At 43.6% G+C, this 22,145-nt stretch overlaps 1 protein-coding gene across 1 annotated transcript in view; it reads left to right on the top strand.

The window, feature by feature from the left end:
- Positions 1–22,145, top strand: part of LOC132405280 (Kv channel-interacting protein 1-like) — a 320,304-nt gene that overhangs the window by 103,860 nt on the left and 194,299 nt on the right. Inside the window, exons 4-5 of the mRNA XM_059989963.1 lie at positions 8,721–8,791; positions 13,200–13,307. Coding sequence (XP_059845946.1) covers positions 8,721–8,791; positions 13,200–13,307 — 179 coding nt within the window. The remainder of the gene's footprint in view (positions 1–8,720; positions 8,792–13,199; positions 13,308–22,145) is intronic.

Here is a 22,145-nt window from a genome sequence, read left to right as displayed (position 1 = left end):
AGTCCACTGTAAGTCATTCCCACAATTGCCAAGGTCCTTTTCTCTGGTGAATACTGAAGCAAAGTATTCATTAAGTACCTCTGCTAACCCTTCAGACTCCACACATACTTTTCCACTTTTGCACTTGATTATTCTTCACGTGGCTCATCCTCTTACTCGTCACATACTTGCAGAATGCCTTGAGTTTTTCCTTAATCCTGCTCACCAAGCCCTTCTCATGGCCCCTTCTAGCTCTCCTAATTTCATTCTTAAGCTCCTTCCTGGTAACCCAGTAACTTTCTAGAGCTCTTTCAGTACCTAGTTTCTTGAATTTTTCGTAAGCTTTCCTTTTCTTTTTAACTAGGCTTCCTACATCCTTTGTTCACCATGGTTTCCATACCATCCTTTCCCTACCTCTTCCCACCCTATCTCCTGTAAAAATGGTATTTGCTTTTCTCAGTTCTTTCACCTCTGACACATCTGTTCCCAGGATGTAGCTTTCGTTTCCAGTACATCAGTGATGCCCTCCTTCAAAGAACAGGGTTTCCATCCCTCCACTACAGAAGCTGCTCTCACGGGCATTTCCTCCGTTTTTCCATACATCCTCACCCCATCTTTCTGCCGTCTTAACAGTGAAAGAGTTCCTCTTGTCCTTACCTACCACCCCATGAGCCTCTACATCCAACATATCATCCCCTGCAACTCCTGCCATGTCCAAAGGGGTCTTACCACTGAACACATCTTTACCTCTCCATATAACCATATAACAATCACAGCACGGAAACAGGCCATCTCGGCCCTCCTAGTCCGTGCCGAACTCTTAATCTCACCTAGTCCCACCTACCCGCACTCAGCCCATAACCCTCCACTCCTTTCCTGTCCATATACCTACCCAATTTTACCTTAAATGACACAACTGAACTGGCCTCTACTACTTCTACAGGAAGCTCATTCCACACAGCTATCACTCTCTGAGTAAAGAAATACCCCCTCGTGTTTCCCTTAAACTTTTGCCCCCTAACTCTCAAATCATGTCCTCTCATTTGAATCTCCCGTACTCTCAATGGAAACAGCCTATTCACGTCAACTCTATCTATCCCTCTCATCTATCCACTGAACACATCTTTGCCTCTCCCTTCCACTTTCAGCAGGAATTGCTCCTTCCTTGATTCCCTAGTCCATTCATTCCTCCCCACCAATCCCAGCAAGCGGCCCATTCATCTCCTCCCTAACCTCCATTCAGGGCCCTAAGCAGTCCTTCCAACCTTGACTCTGCTGGGGTTGTCTATTGTGCCTGGTGCTCCTGATGCAGCCTCTGTTATGTTGGTGGGACCATCATTAATTGGGGGACTGCTTCATTCAGCACCTTTGCTCCAACTACCAAAACTGGAATTCCTGGTGGCCAAAGATTTTAATTTGCATTCCCATTCCCATTTCAACAAGTCGGTCCCTGGCCTCCTCTTGTGCCAAGATGAGCCCAGCCTCAGGGTGGAGGAGCAGCACCTTATATTCCATTTGGGTAGCCTTCATACTGATGGCATGAATATTGATTTCTCCTTCACATAAACAAATTTTTCTTCTCCCTCCTCTCTTCTATTCCTCTCTGGCCTTTACTATTCTCACCTGCCTATCACCGCCTCCCAGCTCCCCCCCTTCCCTTTCTCCTGTGGCCCACCCTCCTATCAGATTCCTTAGTCCCAACCCTTTACCTTTCCTACACACCTGGCTTCACATAGCTTCTAGCTATCTCCTGAACCTCCTTCCACCTTTATTCTGGTGTCTTCATCCTTGGTTCTTAATCCTGAAGAAGGGTCTTGGCCTAAAACATCGACTGTTTATTCATCTCCATAGATGCTGCCTGACCTGTTGAGTTCCTCCAGCACTGTGTGTGTTTTTTTACGCTTGTAGTTTCTTACCTCTCTCTACAATTCTACATCTTCTTATCCTGTGTCACCTCTTTCTAATGATTTGATTTCATATTTTACTAACAGAGCCACCCCAAACCCTCTGTCTGCCTAGCTGCCTGTCCCTTCAGTACAAAGTGTATCCTTGGATCTTAAACTCCCATCTAAAATCTTCTTTCAGTCATGATTCAGTGATGCCCACAGCATCAAACATGCCAATCTGTAACTGTGCTACAAGTTCACCTACTTGATTCCGTATACTGCGTGGATTCAAATATAACACCTTCAGCCCTGTATTTATCACCCTTTTTAATTTTTCCCCCCTTTACATTGCCCTCTCACCAGCCTCTCCTTGCTAACAGTCTCACTATGCACTGCCCCTGTTTGTAAACCCCATTCTCAGTCTTTTTACTCTGGTTCCCACCCTCTGCCAAATCAGTTTAAACATTCCCCAACAGCTCTAGCAAATCTGCCCACAAGGACATTGGTTCCCCCTTGGTTTCAGGTGTAATCCGCCACTTTTGTACAGGTTGTACCTTGCCCAGATATTGGATCCCCCTTGGTTTCAGGTGTAATCCGCCACTTTTGTACAGGTTGTACCTTGCCCAGATATTGGATCCCCCTTGGTTTCAGGTGTAATCCGCCACTTTTGTACAGGTTGTACCTTGCCCAGATATTGGATCCCCCTTGGTTTCAGGTGTAATCCGCCACTTTTGTACAGGTTGTACCTTGCCCAGATATTGGATCCCCCTTGGTTTCAGGTGTAATCCGCCACTTTTGTACAGGTTGTACCTTGCCCAGATATTGGTTCCCCCTTGGTTTCAGGTGTAATCCGCCACTTTTGTACAGGTTGTACCTTGCCCAGATATTGGATCCCCCTTGGTTTCAGGTGTAATCCGCCACTTTTGTACAGGTTGTACCTTGCCCAGATATTGGATCCCCCTTGGTTTCAGGTGTAATCCGCCACTTTTGTACAGGTTGTACCTTGCCCAGATATTGGATCCCCCTTGGTTTCAGGTGTAATCCGCCACTTTTGTACAGGTTGTACCTTGCCCAGATATTGGATCCCCCTTGGTTTCAGGTGTAATCCGCCACTTTTGTACAGGTTGTACCTTGCCCAGAAGAGATCCCAGTGATCCATAAATCTGAACCCCTGCTCCTACACCAGTTCCAAGCTATGCATTCATTTGCCAAATCATCCTATCCTTACCCTCACTGGTGTGTCACAGGCAACTGTCTAAAGATCACTACTCTGGAGCTCCTGCTTTTCAGCTTTCTACCTAGTTCCCTAAGATCTCTCTTCAGGACCTCCTCACATTTCCTACCTATGTCATCGGTGCAAATATGTACCAAGACTTTAGCATGCTGTGGACCCAATCTGAGACATCCCTGACTCTTGCACCTGGGAGTGTCTCTATCACATCCACAGAATCTCATCTTTATTCTGTTAACTATGAAATACTAACAGTCCTCTTCACCTCTCTTCTCTCCAGAGCCACAGCACCAGAGTCAGTGCCAGGCTCCCAGTCACTGTGGTTCCTCTGGTCAGTCATTCCCCTCAACATTATCCCAAGAGGTATACTTATTATTGGGGGGGGGGGTTCTCTGCACTGGGTGTGCTTTTCCCTTCCTTCTCCTGAGCGTCACCCTGCTCCTGCAACCTGGGGGTGACTACCTCCCTGTAGATCCTATCTTTCACTTCCTTAGTCTCCCATATAAGCCAAAGGTCGTCGGGCTGTAGTTCCGGCTCCTTAACATGTTCTCCAAGGAACTGTAGCTCAGTGCAGCTGCTGGTTATCCAGGAGGCTCGAGATCTCTGAGAATTCTCACATCTCACACAAAGAATTAAATATGGTCACTTGAGTCATTCTCACTGCACAGCTATGCCCTAACAGATGAGGAATAAAGAAGAAGAAACTTGCCAAAGCCTGATTAGCTAAAGCCATCCAACAGTGGCCCATTCACAAAATGGCCGCTCCGCTTGCCCCACCATATATTTATTCGCTCTTTCTAATGAATCCTGTTCACTGACTGGGGGTGCAGGCCAACTCTGAAAACTGCCAGGAATCGCTGACCTAAGTGAAATTGCTGCTTCTTCTCTTGCTCCCATTCAGTTTGTCCAATTTGGAAGGGCATCAAAGGTGATGGAGGAAGGCAGGAGAATGGGGTTAAAGAGGATAATAAATCAGTTCACATTCAAGTTTAATTGTCATTCATGCACCCAAATGAAGCAGCATTACTCTGGGGCCAAGGTTCAAATCAGAGTACCAGCTGTCACACACAGCACAAGATGCACATAACTCATATCAGATAGCAAGCACACGTAAGATATCAGTAAAATAGAGTCACACAAAAGTAATGTAGTCCCAGACCCAGAGTCCATGAATATCGCAGCAGTCTGCAGTCGAACGCAATACAGCTTGTCTTCTGCCAGGCAGCGTCGACTCCAGCTGGGATGCAGCACCACTGTGCCTCTGCTGGAGACGTCTCGCTCTTGGGTGGCTGTAAGCAGGCTGATATGACGGAGGCCACACAGCTAATAAATCAGTGAATCGCATTTACAGCATTCCACGTTAACAATGTCCAACAGGGTCTCACTCACTCAGCAAGATCTGCACCAATCCAGCTCCTTCGGTCTCCCCACCAATGAGCAACTCGCTGATGGGAAAAACACAAGTTTTTAATATGCAGCTGGGTCTTGTGATTGTAAAAATAGATTTTAAAAAAAGACAATAACATCTTTGTTGAACTCATTGAAGCCAAAACATTGTGATTAAACATGCTGCCATCTTACAGGAAACTATGATTGAATGACGGAGCAGACTCGATTGGCCAAATTCTTTAAATCTGTTCCTGCATTTTATGGTCAATGATTTGTATGAGATAACATAGACTCTCCTTTTTTTGTTCTCATCTGGCAGGTACTGGCATGTACGCGATTTGTCTTCAGCGCCAGAGACTGACCTGTTATTGCTCAGTGGCGGATGAGATTGATTCTGAATAGTATGTGGTAGTAAAAGCTGACAAATGATTAGTTTCTGATAATAGGATAATAGGAGAGACAGATCTGAGATTGGACCCTTTTGCAGAGGCTGTCCTGAGTTTGGTCCACAGTGCTAGAGACTGATTTGTTGTTGTGGATACCGACCTGTGATTGATCTCTGATGGCAGAATGTGTCCTGTGATTGATTTGCCTCTGTCTCAAGGGGCAGTCTGACCTGTGACTTGTCCTCATGTTCTGTGATTGGTCCGTTGTGGTAGAGAGTTACCTGTGGTGGTTGATTGTTCTGTGGTTGCAAAGGTTTTTGTGATCTGTTGTGGTAGAGAATAACCTTTTGAATTATCTGTGGTGGTAGAGACTGATCAGCGATTGGTCAGTGGTGTTAGAAACTGACCTGTGATTGGTCTGTGGTGGTAGAGACTGATCAGCGATTGGTCAGTGGTGTTAGAAACTGTGATTGGTCTGTGGTGGTAGAGACTGATCAGCGATTGGTCAGTGGTGTTAGAAACTGACCTGTGATTGGTCTGTGGGGGTAGAGACTGGTAGAAGATGGACAGTTGGTTTGTCCATGCTGCTGTTACAGAGCTTTATTGGTTCGATTGCTACTGTGGATGCATGGGGTCCTGAATAACGGTCGGTTTCTGTCCGTATGGGTGAGGTCTCAGCCCGTAGATTGAGGCTTCTGACCGTGGATGTCAGTTCCTTCCCAAATATGGAGCTTTGGAATGTTGTCCCTGCTGTGGATATGATCACATCATGTCGATGGGTTCAGTAGTGAAGACAGCAGGATACACTGGTTCAGGCCACGTATTCTTCACTGACTCCAACATGACATTATGCAGGAATGCTGGCCAGAATTAAGAGGTATATAGATCTCTGATGCATCTTATTTGAGAATAACACATTGAAGCCGATTATAGGCTTCAAAACTATATAAAAAAATAGGTTGGAGTCAGATGAAAAACATCAGTAAAAGGGTAAGGATAGCCTGTATAAATGCAAGAAGTATTAAGAATAAAGTAAATGAGCTGGGATTATATGCAAGTGTGTATAAGTATGATATAATAGCAATAACTGAAACCTGACTGACCTCAAAGAATGGTGATGAATATAGTATTAAATTATATACTTAGGAAAGATAGGCAAGATTGTAATAGTGAAGGAGTAGCTGTATACGTAAGAGAGAATGTAAACATGAGTCTCTTTATAATAGGAGATGAATCGAGACAGTGAAGTATCTAGGTGAGAACTGAAAGCTATAAGGATAAAGGAATAACTTTGGGTGGATGTTATAGAACCCCTAATGCTGATAGTGATTTTAATAAACAACTCTATCAGAATATTAAAAAGGCAAGTTCTGAGGCTGATGTTACAGTTATAGGTGACTTTAATTTCCCAAATACTGAGTGGGAGAACCTAGTGACTGATGGATTACTGGGAAGTTATTGCATGACTGTTTTTTGACCCAATATATTAATACACCAACAAGAGGAGAGGCCTGTCTAGATTTGATATTCTGTAACAATCTGGATAGAATTTTGAGTACAGAAGATGTTGAGCCTTAGGAAAAGTGACCATAACATCGTCAGTGTCAAAGTTTTTTTGGGAGAGTATATCAGTAAAAACCAAAGCCATTAAATTGAATTTCAGAGAGACAAAATTTGTGCAGATGTAGTACAGACTTCAGAAGGTAAACTGGAAGGAACTGCTTGACATTCAGTCAGTTGAGGAACAATGTGGTCAGTTTAAAGAGGTAATACACACAGTGCAGAAAAAGTTCAAAGCCAAGGTCGGGAGAAGCAATAAAAACAATAGATCAACTACATGGATGAATGAAGATATACATAAAAATTATTGAAGAAAAGGCAGCTATATAAGGAATACAGAAAAATAGTAATAGTGTTAACCGTAGGGCATATGAAAATATGAGGACTATGGTCAAGATGAAAATTCAGATTGTCAAAAGGCAGGTTGAGAAGGATATTGCTGATAATACTAAGATTGACCCAAAGAGATTTTTTTTCACTTTAATAGGAAAAGAAAAGTCAAGGAGGAAGTTAAAGGCACACGAGTGAATCTGCAGATGCTGGAAATAAATAAAAACACAAAATGCTGGCAGAACTCAGCAGGCCAGACAGCATCTATGGGAGGAGATAGTGACAATGTTTCGGGGTTCATCCTGATGAAGGGTTTCGGCCCGAAACATCGTCACTACCTCCTCCCATAGATGCTGTCTGGCCTGCTGAGTGCCAGCATTTTGTGTTTTTATCAAGGAGGAATTTAAGTGTGTTAGGAATAATAGTGGGGTGATAACTTATGCAAAGAAGGGCATAGCAGATAATCGTAGCTCATATTTTGCTAAAGTATTCATCTGTGAAGATGTTCGCAATATGCCAGTAAGTTTAGAGAAAAATAAGGTTGTTTTAAGTGACTTAGAGATCTTAGAGAGTGAGGTGCTGCTTCAGCTAAAAGTTAATAAGTCTCCAGGGCCAGACAACATGTATCCAAGGATACATAAAGAGCTCTGTGATTATATATACAAACCTCTAACATATATTTTTCAAAAGTCATTGAAGACTGGTGAAATCCCTAAGGACTGGAAATGGGCTAACATTGTCCCAGTGTATAAGAAGGGTAACTGCACTGACCCTGGTAACCTGTAAGCTTAATATGTACCGCAGGCAAGATAATGGAAACAATAATAAAGAATGAGCTGGAAGAGCAGCTGATAAGAACAGGCATGTTAGCTGAAAGCCAGCATAGGTTCAGAAAAGTGAAATCATGTTTTACTAATATGCTGAAGTTCTATGAATAGGCAACTAAAATTTATGATAACAGTGGTTGATATCATTTACTTGGACTTTCAGTAGGATTTTGACAAGATACCCCATGAGAGGTTAATAATCAAATTACAGGAGGTAGGAATTCAGGGTAAGACCATAAGGTATAGGAGTAGAAGTAGGCCATCCGGCCCATCGAGTCTGCTCCACCATTCAATCATGGGCTGATCCAACTCTTCCAGTCATCCCCACTCCCCTGTCTTCTCCCCACACCCTTTGATGGCCTGGATAATCAAAAACCTATCTATCTCTGCCTTAAATACACCCAATGACTTGGCCTCCACAGCCGCTCGCGGCAGCAAATTCCACAGATTTACCACCCTCTGACTAAAGTAATTTCTCCGTATCTCTGTTCTAAATGGACGTCCTTCAATCCTGAAGTCGTGCCCTCTTGTCCCAGACTACCCTACCATGGGAAACAACTTTGCCGCGTCTAATCTTTTAACATTCAGACTGGGTAAGGTGAGCAAATGGGGGAAGAGTTGGCCCAGAAACAGGACACAATTCATCCAGGTGGGAGGGTCATTTTCACACATCGAAGATGTAAGAAGTGGGATTCTGCAGAGATTGGTTCTGGGGCTGCTGCTGTTTCTAATTTACATCAATGATTTTGGATAAGCACATAACAAATAAGCTAGTAAAATTTGCTGATGACACAAAATTAGGGGGACAGGCAGCAGAATCCATACAGTTATATCTAAACAAAATCCAGATGTGGACAGATAAATGGCAGATGAAATTTAATATAAGTAAATGTAAAGTATTACCTATAGGGAATAGAAATATTAGATATAATTATACAATGGGGGGTCTTGAGTTAGACAGTGCACTGTATGAGAAGGATTTGGGTGTCTTGGTAGACATCATTATCAACAGCTAGACAATGCATAGAAGCAATTAGGAAGGACAGTCGAACGTTGGGCTCAATAAAGTTCAACAGATGTTCTCCTTCAGCTGTATAATAGTTTACTGATTCATGTCTGTTTCTTCTCCTAGATGCCAGTATGTATGCCCACTACCTGTTCAATGCATTCGACAGTGCACACAATGGATCCATCAAATTCGAGGTATCACCCAACGAATGAGTACCATCTATGGCTGTCTCTAGAACACAGTTTTTCAATCAGTATCACTGAAAAGATAATTTAATGTTTTTCATGAACCATGTTCTATACAGAGATAGAGTATGCCAGACAGGGAGGTAAAGGAGCTTTAGACCACAGGTGCTGATGAAATATACAAGCAAGGGAAAATCTGCAGATGCTGGAAACAAACAAAATGTCGGAGTAACTCAGCAGGTCAGGCATCATCTATTGAAAAGTGTGAACAGTCAATGTTTCGAGCAAGATTGAGATGTACAACAGGATAGCCCAGGGCATAGTTCCAGTGTTACTTTCGCCTTTCTGTCAGCTTCAACCAGATTAGCTGATTAGTTATTTTATTAACGAGCAGCTGTATAGGTGTCACAGCGTGACCTTGCTTCATAGTCTGAGCACTCTCACTCTGAAGACCTTCACAGTGTGAGCATTCTTAGAGCAAGCAAACCTCACAGCAAGTCTTGTTGATTATTTGTCTTGGTCCAGTCCGTGAAATCTGCATTCCGGTTCACGGTCCGGTCCATGATCCTTATTCCAGGTTTTCCGGGTTTCCCCAGCTTCTGTTGAGGCAGCTGATTCTTGTTTGGGCTGGCCTCATAAACATCTTCAGGGTTCAGCCTTAGGCTGCTGGATTGTTTCTGTCCAAATCCCCTGTCTGTATCTCTTCCCTAGTCCTGCCTCGGCCTGGAGCCTCACCCTGTTTGGAACTGTCTGTCTGTGTCCACGCCTTCGCTGGGAAGGTCCGGCCGTTTTGCCACTACCTGGTGTTGGGAACTGTCTCGTCCTGTTCAGTATTCTGAGTTATGGGTCCCGGCCCTACGTCCTGTACCGAAGGAGGGGTCCTGGTTTGGTGTTCCATGTTCCTGTCTCTCCCTCGACCAAGGCTTTGGGTTCTTGTCATGTCCATGTGCCTCGCCCAGCACAGGAGTATCTTGCCCTGCCCGGTGCTGGGGTTCCCTTGTCCAGAAGTCTCACGTCCAGTCCTGTGCCTCTCCTCGTCCTGTAGCCACGTCTTGTCCTCGCCAGGTTCTGGGATCTGAGCCCGAGTCAAGACCCAGGTTCTAGGTCCTTGTCCAATCTCTGGCTCGGAGTCCTAGCCCAGGCTCTGAGTCCCCAGTTCCATGTCCTGGTTTCCTATCCTTTTCAAGTCCTAGCCCAGGCCCGGAATCCTTGTCTCATCCCGGGCCCGTGTCATGTCCAGCGTCCTTTCTTCCTCACTTCCCTTGCTTCCTTCTCATGCCTAATCCTGTTCCTGGTAGTTCAGTGTCTGTGTCTTGCTTTTGGGTCCTCTCCCTACACCCCCATTATGACATTATTAGTTTAATTTTATGGGAGCCAGGAGCGAAGGTGAGCATGTGAAACTTTAAAAAGTCAAATCTCTTTGATGTCTAATTGCAGAGTACTTTAATCAATAAAAAGGAAGGTAAGGTTAAGTGGAGCAGATATTGTGATCATGTGCCAGTGTAAGAACTGAGGGTTTAGCTTGAGAGGAATGAAGAGTGGGGAGTTGAGGCTTTGACTTCAGAGGTTTCAGCAAGAGGAGGCTGTGAAGAGACTGTAAGATCTGGTATGTTTTATATTTCAACATTACTCTTAGAATGAGTGCAGTGGATAGGAGATCACAGAGACTCCAGTGTCTGAGGACTACATCAGTGGAAAGTATGCCGAGCTCCAGTTCTTCCATAAGTGCCTTATGAAGTTAAAGCTGCAATTACAAGTACTGGATAGTTGATTGACCAAAAATGAGGAAGTACTGTTGTTCTCTGATAAGTTTGTTCTGTCAACTTCAAAATAGCTATTGGTAGACGGAGCATCACCAGGCAAGTCATGGAAAGGAGCACAAAACAACAAATTCAACTTCTGCAACATGAACTAAGAACCCCTTAGTCAACAGGAAATTGAAGAGCTGGTGTCTAGAGAAATTGTTCATAGTTGTGCGAATAGTAGGTTTGTAGTAGTGGGAGATTCTAATTTCCCTGGTATTAACTGGGCCACATGGACTGTTAAGGGTCTGGATAGGGTAGAATTTGAGGAAATTGAGTCAATGCAGTAGAACAGATGGATTGGAGAATCCATATCCATAATTCTTTGAAAGTGGTGTCACAGGTACATAGGTTCACTTTTGGCACATTGGCCTTCTTAAATCAAAGTACTGAGTACAAGAGATGGGATGTTATGTTGAAGTTTATGTTGGGATGTTATGTCCTAATTTGGAGAATATTGTGTGGATCTGGTCACTCACCCAGAGGAAAGATTAGTGTCTGTTCTCCTGACTTCCCTTTCCTGAAGTAAACTATCAATTCCTTGGTCTTGCTGACACTTGGTTTAAGATAGACCACTCGACCAGCTGATAGGTTGCTTGTGAATGCCTCCTCATCAGCCTTTGAGATTCTACCAACAAGAATGGTGTCATCAGCAAAATTATAGATAGCTTTTGAGCTATGTCTAGCCACACAGATATTTACCGCTTGTAGTTCTTAGGACAGTGAGTGTATTCACATTGTGGTATTGCTCACTCAGTGGTGCTTTTAACACCCTGCTGGTGTTCAGAACATGAGGATACTCAAACTGTGAAGGAAGTCACTCTGTGGAAGGGTTGGCAATTCGGTTGAGTTCATACAGTGAGGTTAGTCATACTGAGGATATTCATACTATGTAGTTGTGTTCACACAGTGAGGTTCGTACTGAGGATATTCACACTATGTAGTTGTGTTCACACAGTGAGGTTATTCATACTGAGGATATTCACACTATGTAGTTGTGTTCACACAGAGGTTATTCATACTGAGGATATTCACACTATGTAGTTGTGTTCACACAGGGAGGTTATTCATACTGAGGATATTCACACTATGTAGTTGTGTTCACACAGTGAGGTTCGTACTGAGGATATTCACACTATGCAATTGTGTTTACACAGTGAGGTTACTCATACTGAGGATATTCACACTATGTAGTTGTGTTCACACAGGTTCATACTGAGGATATTCACACTATGCGATTGTGTTCACACAGTGAGGTTCGTACTGAGGATATTCACACTATGTAGTTGTGTTCACACAGGTTCGTACTGAGGATATTCACACTATGCGATTGTGTTTACACAGTGAGTTTCATACTGAGGATATTCACACTATGTAGTTGTGTTCACACTGAGGTTCATACTGAGGATATTCACACTATGCGATTGTGTTTACACAGTGAGTTTCATACTGAGGATATTCACACTATGTGGTTGTGTTCACACTGAGGTTCATACTGAGGATATTCACACTATGTGGTTGTGTTCACACAGTGAGGTTTGTACTGAAGATATTCACACACTGTTTTCACACTGTGAAGTTGTTCCTGAACACATTCAGTAGTAGTTTCAGTCGCCAGTTGTCTCAGTCTGTGTCTACACCCATTGCTTCTCTCACAGTTGACATAGAAGCCTCTGGAAGCATTCAGCAGCCAACACTTGACTTTTGGGTCTTGAGGTCAGAACTCACTGATCATGTTTCCTCCATCAATGCTTCCTGACCTGCTCAGTGTTTTCAGCACCTTTGGTTTTATCTCAGATTCCCATTGCTGTCAGTTCATTGAATTGCCACTGCAGGGCCCCGTGCAGAACTGAAACCATTACCTTTTCTCCTTTCCTATATGGTGGGATGTCATGTGGGAGGGTTGACATTTGCTGATCGAAAATCATTTCTGTGATGTGGATTGTTGATTGTCTTATTTAAAACATGAGGCCGATCTTTCCCATTGGTTGGCTTGGATGCCATAGCACTGGTTTCTGGTTTTGGGCACCTTTGGGGTATAAGAATAGCATGTATGGGAAACTTGGTCACTTTCCATTGTCTCCAAGACTGGCTTCATGGTGAAGGACCATTGAGGAAGAGCACTGCAGATATAGACAAGCCCCTATGTTTATTTAGTTAAGTAGACATTTGTAGCATGTTTGGTTCTTCAGCTTTATATCTTGTGGAGTCTCAATGGTGTATCTGTTAAGTGAAAGGGTGACTGAATGTTCAGCATTGTAGTTTTGTGCAATTATGCAATCTAAATGATAGTTCATATGAGCACTAGTTTAGTTGGATGCTCAGTTTAGTATTTCACTATTCATTTTTAAATAGTTATGGTGCTTATTTGCAATCTGTGTCTTCTGTTTCACACACTGGACCCTTGAATCTGCCTCCAACTTACTTGGGCTTTCTTTGGAGGGCAATGTGAGCTGTCAGCTACACCATACTGCGGGCGGGTCTCTGGATGTTGGTTATAGGTTGTGGTCACTGACAGGGTTAAGGAGAGGTGAGAAACCAAAGGTAGTCACTGACATTTGGCTACAACAGGTGACTCTCGAGGAGTGAATCATTTGCTGCTTTTGTATCCTCAGGACTTTGTGATGGCCCTTTCAGTGTTACTGAGAGGAACCGTTCATGAGAAGCTGACATGGATATTTAACCTATATGACATTAACAAGGATGGATTCATCAATAAAGAGGTAAGCAGCTTGAATTGATCAACTTACACATGGCAGCTGCCTTATGTTGCTTTGTACTGTCACCAACCCCATGAGGAGGAGACAGGGTGGACAGATTGGATGAGAGTGTGCCTGAGAAATGGGCTTTATCCAAAGGAAATTCAAAAGAGTTTCAGTGGACAGTTAGAACATCAGGACAACACAAGTGAATCTGCAGATGCTGGAAATAAATAAAAACACAAAATGCTGGCAGAACTCAGCAGGCCAGACAGCACCTATGGGAGGAGGTAGTGACGACGTTTCGGGGTTCATCCTGATGAAGGGTTTCGGCCCGAAACGTCGTCACTACCTCCTCCCATAGATGCTGTCTGGCCTGCTGAGTTCTGCCAGCATTTTGTGTTTTTATAGAACATCAGGACGTGTGTTCACCAGTGTGGGGAGGGGGGTCTTTGAGAGGTTCAGTTGGTTAGTTCTGAGTGAGTGTTGTAATACTACAAAAGATTTTAGTGACCAGATCAGCAGACAGCAAGGCTGAGAAACCAGTGGTGCTCCCTGGAACTGACTTGAGGGACGGGTGTTAGTGGAGGAGTTTGTGTGCTACCAATTTGGACTTTGATGTGAAGGAGCATGTACCAACTCGGGGGCAATGCAGCAGAGAGATTTGCATCACAATTGTGGAGAATACAGTTGGGTTTGGGGAACATGTGTTTGAGTCTGTTCTGAAACCTCTTGTAATGTAATGCTTGGACGAGAAGAGGGGACCGAATAAGTTCAACCTTCGCTGCCCAGTCCTGTTTGGCAATGGGAAGTGGTGGCCTGCAGATGACCACAGTGGAGTCTTGACCCAGCAATGCAGAAAGATAACGAATGGATGTGTAAATCAGAAAGGTGTGTGTTGTAGAGTACAACTTGTTGATAGTTACCATCCATTTGCTACATTCATAGAGTTTGAAGATTTAGCAAGTGCCTCACAAAAACCTTGCTCAGTTGCTGCATGAGTCTTATCAGTTATGTACACTGCAACATGGTGCACCTATGATAGAGAGAGCGCTAATTCAGTGGACTGCCATTCCCTGGATGGTTGAAAAGCAAAAATATCTACAGATCTTAAATAAAATCATTCAGTAGAGTCTGTGGAGAGAGCTGGTTCATCACCTTAAAATCCTTTCTCCCTCCTTCCCGTAGCCCCTGCCTGACCTGCCTTACACCCATCCCGCATTCCTGGATTTGACACCATAATTGGCCATTTCAGACACAAACTGGAATGGTTGGTTATCTGAAATTATTGAATACAGAGTTCCAGAGGTGTAGTATGTACGGGCAGAGGGTGAGGGTCTGCTAATTTCATTGGAACAGTGAACAGGTCTAAACCAGAAAGTGAATGGGCTGGGGAACTTAAAGTGTCCAGCAACTTGGAGCTCCATATCATCAATGTGATCTGAGTAGAAGATGGCAACAGGATTGAAGCAGTGGTGGCAGACGGAGGAGGTGGAGGTGGGAGAAACACACCGAGAGAATGCATCCCTTCCAAAGGAGGGTTGGACAAGATCTTAAGGATGAAAATGTGTTTCCTGTTATTTTTTTCCGGGAGCCCGCCTTTGCCTGCGGCATCTGCTCACAGCCCTTCGCCACCACGCCCAGGCTCAGCAGCCACTTCGAGCCCAGGCCCAGGCCCTGCTGCTCCATCCCCGGTGTCCCCGCCACAGCTGCCGGCCAGCAAAACATCCCAGGTCCAGCTGACCCAGCTAGTAGCACCTGGTAAGGGTCCCTTGCTCGGGGTTACGAGCGATGGCCGATGGCGGACCCAGCAGGAGACTGGTGGGGAAGGCGGAGGAGCTACGACCTTGGAAGACAGTGGTTGCTTTGCAAGCAGATGATCTTCCAAGAAGAGAGGCGGTGATCTCTTTAAACTCAGCCGGCAGAAGGCAAACGCTGCGGTAACCTGCCAATACATGATTTCCCAATACGTCAGTCTCAATAAAGGATCAAAACAACGATGTTAACGACAAGTGTCAGGACAGAGCGGTGTGGAGGGAAATTGTCCGCCAACTGGAAATTCCAGATGCGACAATATGAGTAGAGGGGTTCATCTAATCTGTGTTTAGGTATCCAGGGAAAGGCAGTGAAGGCAATGCATGAGGCGAATAGCTGCTTTATCTGGTTAGATTGGGGAACTCTGTCCTCATTCTCTGCAGATTTTCTCTTGTCTGTCCTCATTCTTACTGGGTGAGAGCAACAGTGTGGAATGTCATCAGTGCTCTGGACATCTCTGGAGCACAGCTGGACTTTCTGTGTAGTACTGGTCTCCGCACTGTATGTGAATACATTGTGAGCGGTTTGGGAAATGTTAACTGAAATGGACAGATTGTCTTGTTAGACAGGCTAGAATGCAAAAGGAATTGTGGTGTTTCAATTAATAACATAAAAATTGAGCCATCTTGACAAGGTAGATGTGAAGAGGATGTGTCTTCATGGGGGGGCGGGGGGAGAAATCGAGAGATAAGGGTTAACTCAAAAAAACAAATGCTTCCGCATTTAAGACAGGACTGTTGCAAAATGTTTTCCCTGAGGACACTGACTCTCTGTCTCTCAATACAACGGAGCAGTCTTTTGACAGTTTTAAACGACATACATAAAACATTGAGCATAGAACAGACAGCACAGGAACAGGTCCTTTGATCCACAGTGTTGTGCTGAACTAATTAAATTAATAATCAAATGGCCAACTAAACTAATCTCTTAACAACATCATGAACGCTTACATCTACTGTGATGAAGTGCATTGAGAGTTTGGTGATGAAATATTTCAACTCCTACCTGAGTAGCGAATCTGCCTACCGGCACAACGGGTCCGTAGCAGCTGCAACGCCTGGACAGCATCAGAATGCTCCTTACTGACTACAGGGCATTTAAAACTAGCATCCCCTCAAAAACTAACAACTAAGCCCCAAGACCTTGGCCTCAATACTTCCTTGTACAATTATATCCTCAATTTCCTCATTTGCAGCCCCCAGTCAGTTCAGAGTGGTAACATCTCCCTACATTCTCCATCAGCACAGGTGCACCACAAGGTTGTGTGCTTTAGCCCCTGCTCCACTTGCTTTCTACAGTCGGCTCTCCTTATCTGCGGATTCAACCAACCGCGGATCAGGAAAACCCGGAAGTTCTCTCTCCAGCACTCGTTGTTTGAGCATCCACCTTATTTTCAATCATGCTCGTGATTATTTTCGTGAACAGAAACACTGTGGATTCAGAGCTGTGCTGCCAGGTCCTAATGTCCACTGCACTGACACAGGTTAAATAAAGTCCAGGGTTCCGCTGGGTCTTAAAGACCATGGCATTATGACAAGTTAAATAAGGGACTTGAGCATCCGCATTTTTTGGTATCCGCGGGGGGTCTTGGAACCAATCCCCCGCGGATAAGGAGGGCCAATTGTACTTCTGACTGTGTAGCCAAGTACAGTTCCAATGCCATATTCAAGTTTGTTAACAAAACTACCGTCACTAGTTGATGATGAATCGGTATGTAGGAAGGAGATTGAAGATCTGGTTGAGTGCAACAACGTTTCACTCAATGTCGGCGAGACCAAGGAGCTGACTATTGACTTCAGGGGGAGAAAGCAGGAGGCCCTCATCAGGAGATGAGACGTGGAGAGGGTCACCAACTTTTAATTCTGGTGTTATCATTTCAGAGGATCTGTCCTGGGCCCAGCACTCATGCATAACTAAGAGCAGTTATGAAGAAGCACCTCTACTTCCTTAGAAGTTTGCTTAGATTTGGCACTACACGTAAAACTTTGACAAACCTATAGAGATGTGGTGCAGACCATATTGACTGGTTGCACCATGGCCTGTATGGAAACCCCGTTGTCCTTGAATAGAAAATGGGGCAGCACAGTAGCACAGTGGTTAACACAACACTTTACAGAACCAGTGACCCAGGTTCAATTCCTGCTGTTATCCATAAAGAGCTTGTACATTCTCCCCGTGGCCATGTGGGTTTTGTCCCACAGCCCAAAAATGTATCGTTTGTAGGTTAATTAGTCATTGTAAATTGTCTTGTGAGGTGTGGCTCAAAAAGCCAGAAGGGCTGTATCTCAATAAATAAATAAATGAAATGCTACAAAATGTAGCAGATATAATCCAGTCCATCATGGGTAAAGCCCTCGCCACCTTTGAGGACATGTACACGGGGCTTTGTTGCAGGAAAACAGCATCTATCATCAAGGACCCTCACCACACACGCCATGCTCTCTTCTCACTGCTGCCTTCAAGAAGAAGATAAAGAAGCCTCAGGACCCACACCACCAGATTCAGGAACAGTTATTACCCCTCAACTATCAGACTCTTGAACCAGAGAGGATAACTTCATTCACCTCGTTACTGAACTGTTCCCTACAACTTCCATTTTTAAAGACTCTTCATCTCACGTTCTCAATATTTATTGCTGATTTATATATTATTATTATTTCATTTGTACTTGCACAGTTGTCTTTTGCATATTGGTTGTTTGTCCTTTTGGGTGTGGTCATTCATTGATTCTATTATTTCTTGCATTTAATAACTGTGTCTGCAGCAGAACCAATTTCAGGGTTGTATACGGTGACATATACATATGTACTTCAATAATAAATTTACTTTGAAAGTTGATATCCTTTCATTTCCCTCACATTCATGCCCCATGTGTCTCCATCACCACCCCAGGCAGTGCATTCTAGGCACTCACCACTCTCTGTATAAATTTTTAAAAAAAAATTGCTCCTCATATCTCCTTTGAACTGACCCCTCTCATCTTAAATGCATGTCCTCCAGAGTTAGACCTTCAACCCTGGGAAAAGTTACTGTCTATCTATGACCAAAAGATATAGGAGCAGAATTAGGGTATTTTGACCCATCGAGTCTGCTCTGCTATTTCATCATGGCTGATCCAATATTCCTCTCAGCCCCAATTTCCTGCCTTCTCCCCAAATCCCTTCATGCCCTGACCTATCAAGAATCTATCAACCTCTGCCTTAAACATACATAAAGATTTAGTCTCCACAGCTGTTTGTGGCAATGAATTCCACAGATTCACCACCCTCTGGCTCATGAAATTCCTCTTCATCTGTGTTCCATAAGGATGCCCCTCTATTCTGAGGCTGTGTTCCCTGGTCGTAGGCGTTCCCACCATAGGAAACATCTTCTCCACATCCACTGTATCAAGGCCTCTCGCCATTCAATATGTTTCAATGAGGTCACCGCCCGTTCTTCAGAATTCTAGTGAATATGGCCCAGAGCCATCAGACAAGCCATTCAAACCTGGAATCATTTTCGTGAACCCTCTCCAATTTCAGCACATCCTTTCTACGATAAGGGGCCCAAACCTGCTTTCAGTATCCCAAGTGAGGCCTTACCCGTGTTTTGTATGCTTCAATAATACATCCTTGTTATTTACTCTGTATACCTCGGACTTTAGATACAACACTGAGTCGTGTCATCTGCAGAAATTCTCTGATGACTCAGCAGTTGTTGGGTGTATACAGGGAGGTCAGGAGAATGAACACAAGGGACTGGTGGAGGACTTCTCAAATGGTGCAAGCTAAATCATCTGCAGTTCAGCATTGGTAAGACAAAGGAGATGGTAATGGACTTTAGGAAGACTAACTCTGCAGTGCTCACTGTCACTATTGATGGTGAGGACATGAATGTTGTGTGTACAAGTACCTGGATGACAGACTTAAGTGAATCACCAACACAGAGGCTGTGTACACAAATGGCCAGAGTCACCTCTACTTCCTAAGGCGGGTTTATACTTCTGCATAGGCCCTATGCAAGTGGCCTACGCCGTTGTGAGCATTTATACTTGTGCGTTGGTGTGTCTGCGTCGCTGTGCAATTCACCACCAAAACACTAGTTGGCGGTGGGGTTTCTATGCCACTGTGTTGAGTTTCTTTGTGTACTTCAAACAATGGTGACTGAAACTGAGCACAGAAACTGCCGCCGCAGTTCCATAGTTGCCAAAAGGCAGCTGCAATAGCTTCCCATTGGGCAGGGAAGGAACCCTGGCTGCAATGCTTTCCATACAGCTTTACAGACCACTGAAATTATGGAGGACACTGTGCTTGAAGCCAGTTTGTAGCTAGCTGCTACAGCCTGTTGACTTCCACTTGAAGCTAAAACTCGAAATGCGTAGGAGGAAATGTGATGCTACCAAACAGACCAATCACAGTTGTTGTGGTCTGCGTCGCCACGACACGTAGTTAAATTTTTGGGGAGGTGCATGTCAGGCCACAGCTTAGGGTACGCGACTACACCTTAACAGGTATAAATTGGCCTTGAGGAGACTGAGGTCCTTTGAAGCATGCAGGCATCTCCTTCACACGTTCTACTAATCTGTTGTTGCCAGTACAATCTTTTATGCAGTGTTGTGCTGGGGCAATGGCATCAACACGGGTGATACCAACAGGCTCAATAAACATTAGAAAGGCTGGCTTTGTAGTAGGGGTCAAACTGGACACACTGGAGGCTATAGTAGAACAAAGGACCTGTAGAAAATCCTGGCAGTTATGGACAATGTTCCTCACCCTCTGCATGCCACTTTTTGGCTGGACAGAGCAGTACTTTTAGGAACAGGCTAAGACAACTGCACTGAATGATCTATGAAGTCATTCTTAACCTCGACCATTTGGTTCTATAATGAGTCAACCTACAGCCGGGGAGGTGATGACCTACCTCCTGTTAGACTGTTGGCAGTATCTTATTTTTTGTTCTTTTTTACTTCTCTTCCATTTGTATATATTTATATCTGTACAATTGTAATGATACTCTGACACTATAATTTCCTTCAGGATTAATAAAGTATCTATCTGTCTTTCTATCTATATTCTAGTCCTCTTGAAATGAATGCTAACATCCTACTTGCATTCCTCACTACAGATTCAACCAGCAAATTGATTATTAGGGAATCCTGCCAAGGGCTCCCAAGTCCCATTTGTGTTTCAGTTTTTTGTATTTTCTCTCCATTTAGAAAATAGTCAACTCTACATTTCCTCTACCATGCACTTCCCCACACAGTATTCCATCTGTGATTTTTTTTTTGCCCATTCTCCTAATCTGTCTCAGCCCTATCTGTAGCCTCTCTACTTCCTCAGAACTACCTGCCCTTCCACGTATCTTCATATTGCCTGCAAACTTTGCAACAAAGCCATCAATTCCATCATCCAAATCATTAACATATAATGTAAAAGAATCTTTCCCAACACAGACTGCTGTGAAACACCACCAGTCATCGGCAGCCAACCAGAAAGGCACCCTTTATTCCCACTCTTTGCCTCCTGCCAATCAGCCACTGCTAGACTCCGATAGACTTGTAGCTTGTTAAGCAGCCTCATGTTTGGCACCTTCCAAAAGCCTCCTGAAAGTCCAAGTACACAATATGAAATGACTCTCATTTGTCTATCCTGCTCGTTCCTTCTTCAGACAATTCCAACAAATTTGTCAGACAGGATTTTCCCTTGAGGAAACCATGTTAACTATAGGTTTTTTTTGTAATTCAATTTTTTATTATTATTTATTCTTATTTTACAAAGCAGCACATCTTATAATAGAGCAGATTTGGTACAGCATATTTATACAGCCGTCCCATGACAGGAAAATATATAAAACTAAGAAACAGAAAAATACTCACAAAATGCTGGTGGAACACAGCATTTTGTGTGGGTGTTGTTGTTTGAATTCCCAGCACCTGCAGATTTCCTCATGTTTGAACAGAAAAGTACTTCTAATTTAAGTTTAAATTAACATACAACCAAAATTGATCCCACATATCTTGCACTTTTCCCTCACTGTTAATTCTTCCCAAAATGTGTTCATATGATGAAATCTTAACCTCAGTCCATTCCCTCACAGTGGAACATCTGGGTTTTTTCCAGTTTTGCAATATAATTCTTGCAGCTGTGATGAGACCCACCTTTAAAATAGTAAATTTGTCATTGTTTACATTAGGTATCATTGTCCTATCACCCAGGAGACAAAGCCGTGGGCACAAGAGCAGTGTAGGACCCAAACAATTCCCCAACAAATCAAGAGCTTTACACCAAAATGGACGAACCACGGAACACTCCCAAATCATGTAAAAATAAGTGCCCACCTCATTTTTACATTTCCAGCATAAATAATCAACAATCCCCATTTTGTGGAATCTAGTCGGTGTCCAATAATATGTGTACTATCTTATACTGAATAAATTTCCCTCTGGCTTCCGTAATATGTCTTATCCACATTTGATAAAATATTTGACCACTCATTATCTTCAGTATGACTTCCAAGATCCTTCTGCAATACTGCTTTGAGACTGTTACACAGTTCACCCACAGAGTGCTTGAACATTTTATAAAACACTGATGCTTTATGAACTTCCTGTGGTAGTGTAGTCAGTTAAAAGGTTACTTTGTGGGCCACCATTCTTGAATATGCTATTAACGCAATGTCTTATTTGTAAATACTTCCAGAAATTCCCTTTATCTACTAAGTTATATTTCCTCTGCAAATCCACATACAACATAAAAATCCCATTCTTATAGTGATCACCTACTGTATTTACACCTTTAATCTTCCATTCTTTCCAGTACACCATTCTTTCCCCGATGCGTATCGCAGGGTTATTCCAGAGCGAGGAGTATAACTGATTTAAATGTGGCATTTTACAAGCTTTATGAATTGTACTCCAAACAGACCTTGAGTGAAATAGTATAGGATTTAGATTAGTCTTATTTTCCACATGTTGTGAGAGAATGTTAAGGGGAGAATGTGGTGCAGCCAAGCTCTGTTCTATAACTACCCAATCTAAATCAACATCAGCCTTGTCCCAATGTTTCGCTA

This window comes from Hypanus sabinus, chromosome 15 (assembly GCF_030144855.1).
Source record: "Hypanus sabinus isolate sHypSab1 chromosome 15, sHypSab1.hap1, whole genome shotgun sequence".
Lineage (NCBI taxonomy): Eukaryota > Metazoa > Chordata > Chondrichthyes > Myliobatiformes > Dasyatidae > Hypanus > Hypanus sabinus.
This window is presented reverse-complemented; position numbering and strand designations above follow the sequence as displayed.